General features: G+C 37.4%; 1 protein-coding gene across 1 annotated transcript in view; it reads left to right on the forward strand.

Annotated features, from left to right (window-relative positions):
• LOC106868197 (uncharacterized) overlaps positions 1 to 10,393 on the forward strand; it is a 35,482-nt gene that overhangs the window by 18,190 nt on the left and 6,899 nt on the right. Inside the window, exons 7-13 of the mRNA XM_052971306.1 lie at positions 2,926 to 3,003; positions 3,792 to 3,943; positions 5,384 to 5,418; positions 7,057 to 7,162; positions 7,371 to 7,547; positions 8,080 to 8,218; positions 8,486 to 8,605. Coding sequence (XP_052827266.1) covers positions 2,926 to 3,003; positions 3,792 to 3,943; positions 5,384 to 5,418; positions 7,057 to 7,162; positions 7,371 to 7,547; positions 8,080 to 8,218; positions 8,486 to 8,605 — 807 coding nt within the window. The remainder of the gene's footprint in view (positions 1 to 2,925; positions 3,004 to 3,791; positions 3,944 to 5,383; positions 5,419 to 7,056; positions 7,163 to 7,370; positions 7,548 to 8,079; positions 8,219 to 8,485; positions 8,606 to 10,393) is intronic.

Here is a 10,393-nt window from a genome sequence, read left to right on the forward strand (position 1 = left end):
TATATATATATATATATATATATATATGTATATATATATATCATAAACAAACTGCTGAGTGAGTTGGTATTTTACAAAAAATAAAGAAAAATCTCAAACGCAGGATAGCTATGAAAACAGCTTAGAAGATTGGATAAATACCCTTAGAAAACAGAAAATGTGACCAGCATGGTTGCTAGGTAATGAGTAATTATATGCCAGAAAATCATGGAAATAAAACAAGGTGCATTGGGGTCGATGTAATCAACTTATCTGAGATTGCTGGCCTTGTGCCAAATTTAAAACCAATATTATTTACAGTTGGAAAAATTGTTTAGAAATTCTTTGATATTGATGGAACGACTTATGGTGCAGGCCGTCTTTTAATGGTGACCAACCTGTTAGCAGCAATTCTGTGTGGTGTATTTAACTTTGTTGAAGAGTAGCAGGTGAGGTGAGGGGACATTGCAAAAGGGTTATAAAAGAAAGGATAATGGAATGCAATAGTTTGAGAAACAAATCTGAGAAACTCTGGACTAAATTAAACGTCTCCTTTCTTAGAAGTCAGAGTGTGATTTAACTGCTATTTCTAGCAGATCATTTCGAAACAAAACTATACACGTGTCAGACATGTACGTATACTTGTATCTTCTGAATTTCTATTCTTTTACTTGTTTCATTCACTGGACTGTGGCCATACTGGGGCACCGAATTAAAGGGTTTAGTCAAAGAAATCAATCCCCATATTTATTTATTTTTTTAAAGCTTGGTTACTCATTCTGTTGGTCTCTTTTGCTGAACCACTAAGTTACAGCGACGTAGACAACTCCAAAGACATGCCTGCACACACACATACACCCATATGATGGGCTTCTACACAGTTTCCATCTATGAAATTCACTCACAAGGTATTGGTTGGTTAGGGGCTATGGGTGAAAACTCTTACCCAAGGTGCCACACAGTGGAACTGATCCGGAAACCATGGGGTTATGAAACAAACTCCCTAACTATATAACCATATCAGTGCTTTTACCATTTCAAAAAATTTTCCTGCTGTTTTGATGAATAAATAATTTAATTTTTTAATTACTGACTTCATAATTAATCCTCTCCTAACTAATTAGAAATTTCTTAATTTTTAGACACATTAGAAATTTCACCATTTTAAAAAGTTTTCCCACTGGGTTGATGAATTAATTTCTTAATTTTCTCTTAACTAATTAATAATTTCATAATTAATTAATCCTCTCATAACTAATTAGAAATTTCTTAAATTTTAATCAAATTAGAAATTTAATACCTTCAACTGTATTTACTAAGTCTCATATCACAGCAGTATATGTGTGCATGTGTGTGTGTATTTGAGAGAGAGATATAGTATAACGATACAGAATTTGGTTTAGGAATTTTTTAATTAATGCAGTTCTGTTGTTAGTGTAATGCTAATAATATTTTATTGGTTGATAAATTAACACCAGTAAATTAATTAGCTCACCCACATGTTGTATATTAAAACATTTTCTATATAGCCTTGAGCTGTTTTTTGTTGGTATTATGCCAACCAGATTCTGGGGCAATGGATTAACAGAATCATTGGAGAGTTGGAAAAAAAATATTTTGCAGTAATTGTTTTAACTCTTAATATTTTGAGTTCAATTCCTGCTGAGGTCAACTTTGCCTTTCATCCCTCCTGGAGTTGATAAAATAAAGTATCAGTCAAGTACTGGGGTCAACAGTATCAGCTCCCCTTCTCCTCTTCAACCCATTTTTCAGTTAATTTTGAAAATGAAGAATTTAGTAAAAGAATTTCATTATTAATTAATCTGGTATTTGAAACAAATTAACATAAAATGTTGATGGACAGTTTTAATTTAAATCAGTTTCAGACAGTTTGGTGTGAAAAGGGTTAAAACTTCATGGCATGGGCCAAATATCAGAAACCATTATTTCAAAGGCAGCAAGCTGGCAGAATTGTTAGCATATTAGACAAAATTCTTAGTGGCATTTTTTCCAGCTCTTATATCTTGAAATCAAATTCCTCTAAGGTTGACTTTTTCTTTCATCCATTTTTGTTTTTTTTTTGTTTTTTGGTGGTGGTGGTTATCATCATCATCACCATCGTTTAAAGTCTGCTTTCCATGCTGGCATGGGTTGAACGGTTTGACTGAGGACTGGCCAGCCAGGAGGCTGCACCAGGCTCCAATCTAATCTAGCAAAGTTTCTACAGCTGGATGCTCTTCCTAACGCCAACCACTCTGAGAGTGTAGGGGTACTTTTTACATGCCACTGGCATGAAAGTCAGTCAGGCAGTACTGGCATCGACCACATTTGAATGGTTATTTTTTCATGCCACCGGCACAGGACCTGTCAGGTGGCACTGTATTTGGTGGGGGTGCCAATAAAATAAAGTACTTACTCTCTGAAACTGATGGCCTTGTGCTAAAGTTTTAAACCATTTTTTTAATAATACTGAATATTATGTTTTGACTTTGCTTTAAAGTATACAAGCTGCATCTGAGTCTCAACCAGAGATGTCAAGGGACAATTTTTAGCATCTAAAGATGCAAACAGGTGAGGCACCCTGCAATTGAACACACTGATGTCTGTGTGAAAAAAAGACAAAAAGTTTCTTCATAAAATTTATGACATCAAATGAATAAGGATTGTGTTTATATGGAGGGAACATTATGCAAAATACCTGAGATATCCAAAAATATGATGTTTTGCATTCTTTTATTTTGAGGCTGCTCAGAATTTGATCTACTTATTTGTTTGCCCCATTGATGTCAAATAAGGTCAGTTAGTGAGGGCATGATTGATATAATCAAATTTATTTGCCATCTAAGACATGCGGTGGCCTTGAGTTTCTGTTAGAAATCAATGTTATATTTTGTTTAATTCCTCTGATGTTAGATTCATTATCCCATTTTTAAAAATTTCTTTCAGATTGATTTTAGATATGCCAATATTGGATTAAGAGATTTTGAGGTCTATGTACGATTATCTGGGTATTTACTCATAAAAGTAAGTGAATCTTATGCTTATATACTTTACTTATTTATTAATGTCCATCAAAATGACAAGGAAGGCAAGCATCACATTCCTACTTCTCAATTCTAAGGTTTCAATCTCTTCTGAAAAATTATAGGGATTTTGTTTCTATTTTGTTAATAATGTCTTTGTAATCAGTTCAAACCCTACCACAGTTGACTTAAGCATTCATCTTTCTGGGTCAGTATAACAGAGTTCCTGCCATATACAAGAATTGGTGTAATTGTCTCTTCCAAAAAACAAAATGTCTTTTAGTATTTTGTCAAGTTATTTTGTTTTGGGATTTGATTCCCATCAAAATACACTTGGTCTTTCAGCCTTCTGAAGCTTCATAAACTAAGCTACCAGTCATATACTGGGGCCTTTATGATTAGCACATGGGGTAAAATGCTTAGTGGTATTTTGTCCGTCTTTACATTCTGAGTTCAAATGCTGCCAAGGTCGACTTTGCCTTTCATCTTCTTTGGGATCAATAGAATAAGTACCAGTTGAGCACTGGGGCTGACTTAGCCCTTTCCCAGAAACTACTGGCCTTGTGCCAAAATTTGAAGCCATTACCATGAAGGACATCATCATCATCATCAACATAAACACCACAACCATGTCACAATCACCCCCACCATTACCATTGTCACCATTATTACCACTACCATCATTACAGCCACAACCACCACTACCAGCATTGCCATCTTCATCACCCTAGTCATCATCATCATCACCATAAATATTTCCAGTGTCGTCCTCTTTTGTTTCTAAACCAGAATGCTTCCAGTACACCATTCATAACGAATTCCCTCAAACGTGTCAACAACACCTACAAGTTAAATGGTACAACAGCATTAGATGGACTAAAACAGTTCTTGGGATCTCAAAAGGATTATCCCAATTATGACCATGCCATGATGTTTACAGAGTAAGTAATATAACAACCAACCATCTTGTTATTTTTTTATTCATTATTTATTTCCAAGGGGCACAAGCATGGCTGTGTGGGTAAGAAGCTTGCTTCCCAACCACATGGTTCTCGCTTTAGTCCCACTGCAGGGCACCTTGGGCAAATGTCTTCTACTATAGACCTTGGCCAATCAAAGCCTTGTGAACAGATTTGGTAGATGGAAGCTCAATGAAGCCCATCATGTATATACATGTGTGTGTGTGTGTGTGTGTGTCCTTGTATCAGTGTTTATCCCCCCACCACCACTTGACAACTGGTGATGGTGTGTTTTCGTCCCCATAACTTAGCAGTCCATCAATAGACATTGACAGAATAAAGGTCAGGCTTTAAAGAAATAAATTAGTTCTGGAGTCAACCCATTCAATTAAAAATTCTTCAAGGCAGTGTCCCAGCATGGCCACGGTGCAATGACTGAAACAAGTAAAGGATAAAAGATAATGCGAAGGTCATTGAATAACTCTGAACCTTAAACCCTGAGTTGTACCAACCGGGGACCAGTTAAAACATGCTCGTGAGATATTTGAATCTGTGAAAGCTTTTCCCTGCAGTTTGTCATGGAGCAAAACTTTATCACTTAACCCTTTAATATCTAAACCAGTCATATCCAGCCCCAAACATTCTTGTTTTTGTTCAGGTTGGTCAAGATCTGACCTTTCAAACCTACCCTACAATGTCATTCTAAAAATAAACAACCGTATCGTTGAAAGCTTGAAGCTATGAGATGAGGCGTGATTAATTCAAAACAATGTGAATAAATAAATATTAACATTTGACCGAATAATGTGAATGCTAAAGGGTTATGGCAATAAAGGAAGCATTGCCGCTTTTATTGTCTTTGAGCTGCTGCTTTCAGTATTTGGTGTTGAATCAAATAAACAAGTTTGAAATGCATCCACCAGTCAAATCTCAGGCATTCTAAACTGACTTTGGTGTGTTTAACATCTTTTTGTCTTCAGCAAGAATATTTTCTCTGTAACAATCTGCAGTGGAAAGTCTTTACAGGTTCAAATACATCTCAAATATATTTGAACAGGTTTTAGGTTAGAATACTTTTTTGCACTGCTCCTGCGCATCTACTCACTTCTAATTCATATCAGGCTAAGGTGCATCCTGAATTTGAAAGTATCCAACCAAGGGAAAATTGTATGGCAGACTTACACTCATGAGCAAGAGAGAGAGAGAGAGAGATGATGAACACAGTTGGCAGCAAAGAGTCCATAATGGACCAGACTTCAGTTGATTTTCTATCCCAGCATGCTTAGCTCTCCTCTGTTTCAAGGATGAAAGAAAGTCAATCAAAGCAGGGTTGGAGTGGGGGGCATAAAATTTTGATATGTCTGCTCTGCGTTTGTTGCAAAATGTTTTAATCTGGCAATTATTGTTTTTTTCATCTTCCAGTTATGATGCCTTCCACCCAAGGAAGAGAATTCTTGGTAAGTTTTTATGTTTTCTGCCAAGGTGAAAATTCCATGCTATGGTGAGGGTGTAACATACTGTGATTAGACACAAGATGGGGGTAGGGTGGAGAATAATGTAATGCAGTGTGTGATGGTGATGGTGGGGGGGGGGAGTGTGTGGTGGTGCATGGTCTAGTGATTAGGGTGTTGTGGTCAAAGTCGCAAGATCATGGGTTCGATTCCTAGATCAGGCAGTGTGTTGTGTTTTTGAGCAAAACATTTCACCATGCATTGCTCTGCTGTCACTTCGACACCTGATGTGTGGCACATTGTGCCCCTGCTCAGGTAAACATCGATTTAATGGAGGGAGTGAGATAATGTGCAGCACAAACATTTGATTTCTACAAACAGATCATTCTATGCAGGTTGTTTAGCAAGAAACTGCAGAAGCATCTATCTTGGACTCAAGAGACCAACATTGCAATATATTGTTGAATGTGTCCTTCCAGATTGGAAGAAACTAGGGTGGAGTTTGGAGGAAATTTAGCTACTGTTTCTAGCTGGTTGGGAAACCACACAATGCTTGCATAATGGGTCCCCAGTTGTGTGAGATGAAACAAGGATGTTTGAACATAAGCCTGTGGGTAGGAAAAGTGGGTTACAATGGAAAGATCTAGGCAAGTATTGGGAAGTGCTCAAGAAGAGGTGAGGTCTTAGTGAATGAGATATGAAAGAGAATAGTGTGTAGGGTCAGACAGTTTGGATAGATTTTTAGGAGTGCAGTATAATAATCAGGTTAGATTTTTAAAGGTGCAGAATAGAAGGTGAATGCTATGTGAAAGTTGGTGTGTAATCAGTCACAGCATTTTATATGGAATGTGTTGCAGAACGGATTGACAAAATGAAAGCAAATCATTCTCTCTCCCTTTGATTTATAGTTGTTGTTTGGACATAGCAGAAAACACTTATCTATAAAGACCAGGTTGTAACCATTATTCTGATTGGTTAGTTTTTAGGTGCAAATTGTCCCCTAAACAATTGTGCCAAATTACACGGTCAAATAATCAGATGCGCTAAAATGGATCATAGGTTCTCTTGGCAGAAAAACTTTCATCTCTCCTGGGAGCCCACTTTTCTCTATAAGAAATGCAGTTCTCGGCTGTTCTACGTCTTTGGCAGACACCACTGACCACATATCATCATTTAACGTCTGTTTTTCCATGGGTTGGATGGTCTAGCAAGAGCTGGTAAGCCGAAGAGCTGCACCAGGTTTCAATTGTCTGTTGGCAAATTTTTGAACAGAAAATGTATAGGGTTCTGAAGTCCCTTTACTCAGCCTATCTAGTATTGGGGGCCACAAAAAAATATATACCAAGTATACTCTGTAAAGTGGTTGACAATAGGAAGAACATCTAATGATAGAAACGGGGCCAAATGTGTTTGAGCTGTTTATGGAAAGAGCAGATTTCCAACAAGAGATGACTCAGACTGTGAAGACCCATCCAATCCATGCCAGCATGGAAAGTGAATGTAAATAAGGATGATAGTAGGTTGTGAAATACATAAGTCATGTGGATTATAACAATTGCCACTTGCTCTAAATATTTCTATTTCTCGTTTGCACAATTCACTAGATATACAGTTTGAATTCTATTAACCTTCTGTTGTTTCCAGGAACCACATATGCATCAGGTATCTGTACAACCAAACACGTTTCTCTGGTGGTTGATCATGGGGCATATACATCTGGTGGAACAGCAGCACATGAACTGGCTCACAAGTAAGTCACATTACACCAACATATGTTTTTGTTTTGTACCATATAATCTCACAACACTCTACTTCATATGTTTCCTCACTAAACTCTACTGTACAGTAATTTACCACATCACACCATCTGACATTATAACAAATTTTAAATAACTTCAATATTTAGTTGGAGTCTAACAAATGGTTCTAATATGTTTGATATCAATCTCCTTTTTCAGTTTAGGTGTTGTTGACCACGATGGAGAAGGAAAGGCCAAGAACTGTCCTCCAGAGAGGCACCACATAATGTCACCTTCAATAGGGATACTCAGTAATACCACTAAGGGCTATGGCTTCAAGTTTTCAGACTGTTCTGTACAGCAGTTAAGAGAAAGTTTGAAGGATTTAGATGAAAGGTAGGTATGTTTGCTGAGTAAATTTTCTTATGAATGTTTTATCCTTATTAAGATAATTCTGATGGACACGTGGAGAGGTTACTGATCGACCTATTGCTAAGAGATTCATAGTTTATATCATGCCATTAGCACTGTGATATATCAGTGGTCAAAATGCTTAGATCTGAAATGGCTCATACCACCTAGCTGTAAGCAGGTACCACAAAATAGACAGGACTGCTACCACTAGCTGTAGCAGCAACGTAAAACTGAAGAGTGTTTTGTCAGAATACTGATTTGAGTTCAAATGTCTTTAGGAATATACAGTACAGGGGTCAACTCTGCTAAGTTAACTTACCCCTGGATTCACTACAAAAATATAAAGACTTCATTGTTATCTGTATGTTTCTGTGAATTAGTGTAGTCAACATACAGACTAACAATGATACACACACACACACACACACACACACACATATACACACAGGTATATACACATAAACAGATACTTAAATATATTTTAAGTTTATATGATTTTTTTTCTCTTCTGCAGTGGAACGAATTGCCTCAACAATGAAGCTTTCATCAACAATTCAACCGATTTCTCAGGCAGTATGGAAACATTACCAGGAGAAGTACACAATGTCCACGACCAATGTAGACAGATTTATGGACCCGATTCATTCATGTGTGTAAGTTATTCTCCTCTTCTCAATATTTTCACCCACTGAACAGCAGTGAATAGTCAGAACCGGTCACTCATCCTTCCTCCACATCTTCTGTAAAGTATTGAATACTTGTTTGCTGTCTGTTTTAACACACACACACACACACACACACACACACACACACACACACACACACGCATTTGGTTTGGGAATCAATTTTTTTTTTCTTTCCTTTTAATATTTTCTTATTCTTCCCTTCTTTTCTATCCTTTTATGATTCGTTTCTTGCAGCCTCCTGCCTATCCATCACAGATCTGTTACAAAATGATGTGCTACGTCCCTTCAACCAGTAAGTGTGTAACTGAAAGTGGGTTAAGAGCAGCAATCGGCACACCCTGTGGACATCAAAAGGTAGGTTGTTGTTGTCAGGTACCAAGCTTGCACGAATCATTACATCAGGAAACAAAAAATGCTTTGTGATACTTTCTCAGACTCTTTCTATTCTGAGTTCAAATCCTGCTGAGGTCTATTATGCATTTAATATTCCCAGGGTTGATAAAATAAATTGCCAGTCAAGTTGGGTGGGGTAGGGGAATGATATTGAGTAACCCCCAACCCCTAAAATTTTCCTGGCCCTATGCCTAAGTAAGAAGCAATTTTTCTTTCTTCAAAGAAATCATCATCATTGTTGTTATTATTATTATTATTGAGTGAGAGAAGGTGGTGAGCTGGCAGAATTGTTAATACGCAGGACGAAATGCTTAGCTGTATTTCGTCTACTGCTACATTCTGATTTCAAATTCCACCAAAGTCAACTTTGCCTTTCGTCCTTCCAGGGTTGATGAAATACCTATCATTTCAGGACTGAGGTCGATATTATTGTTTATCCCCTTCCCCCAAATTTCAGGCCTTGTGCCTATAGTAGAAAGGATTATTATTGAGTGAGAGAGCACTGTAGGCCATTAAAGTGACACTGGGGTACAAATATATGAAGCCCAATATACCTGTTTGATAAGGGTACACTAGGTACATGTACCACAATCATATGTACGTGACATGGTTATCTTGTATCAAGATAAACAGTGCATGACCTTGCAGGTGAGGCCTATTTAGAATTTTCTTCAGTTCAAGTAACCCATCCTGCTCAAAAGGTCCCTGAATAAGGGTTGTTTAAGGATGATGAATGAAACACACATGTTTCCAGTGGTGAATCATTCAATTCCTCTCAACACATGACTATGATGCTCCCCCACTACTTCTGCTCGTGATCAGAGATGCACATATCATCAGCCACAAAGGGATATGCTCAACTGGTTAAAGTCAAACAACTGACAAGCAAATCTGAGGTACTGAGCAGAATATTTGCTGTAGCCCATCTTTTATTATTATGAAGTGGATAGCTAGCAGAATCACTAAAGTATCAGAGACAAAATGTCTGTTGGTATTTCCTCTGGCTCTTTACATTCTGAGTTCAAATCATGCTGAGATCAACTTTCAACTTCTTGGGGCCACATAAAAACAAAGAGACAAGCTAGGAAAGACAGTGAGAAAGGGAGCAGTAAAGAGCAATGCCAAGTGACTAGAAGAGATGATAAGGATCAGATATACTTAGTTACAGAGAAAAGCAGAAAATCAGAGTTTTAATATTTTTGACAATATTTGGATGAGAGGCACAAGGTATTCCAGGTTGCTGGTCAGTTTGTTAAAGAAAGATTGGTGTTGGGGAGAAATATCTACGAAATGATGGTGGCGTTAAGGGCATGGACACTTACTTAGCGCTGGTACCATCATAAAACCTACCCAGTACTCTCTGTACTGGAAAGTACAACCTATTTAGGAAGACAGTAACTTTGAATAAAAACTGACCCATGCCAGCATGGAAAGCAGAATAAAACACTAAGGATGATGGTGATGATAATAATGATACACACACACACACACACACACACACACACACATATATATATATATATATGTATAAGGTAGCGAGCTGGCAGAAACGCTTAACAGTATTTTGTCTGTTTTTACGTCCCGAGTTCAAATTCCGCAGACATCGACTTTGCCTTTTGCCTTTTGTCCTTTCTCCTTTCAGGGTCAATAAATTAAATACCAGCTGTGTACTGGAGTCGATCTAATCAACTAGCCCCCTCTCCCAAGAAATTTGGGGCCCTGTGCCTAGAGTAGAAAAGTATATATATA

Source organism: Octopus bimaculoides, chromosome 10 (genome assembly GCF_001194135.2).
Source record: "Octopus bimaculoides isolate UCB-OBI-ISO-001 chromosome 10, ASM119413v2, whole genome shotgun sequence".
NCBI lineage: Eukaryota > Metazoa > Mollusca > Cephalopoda > Octopoda > Octopodidae > Octopus > Octopus bimaculoides.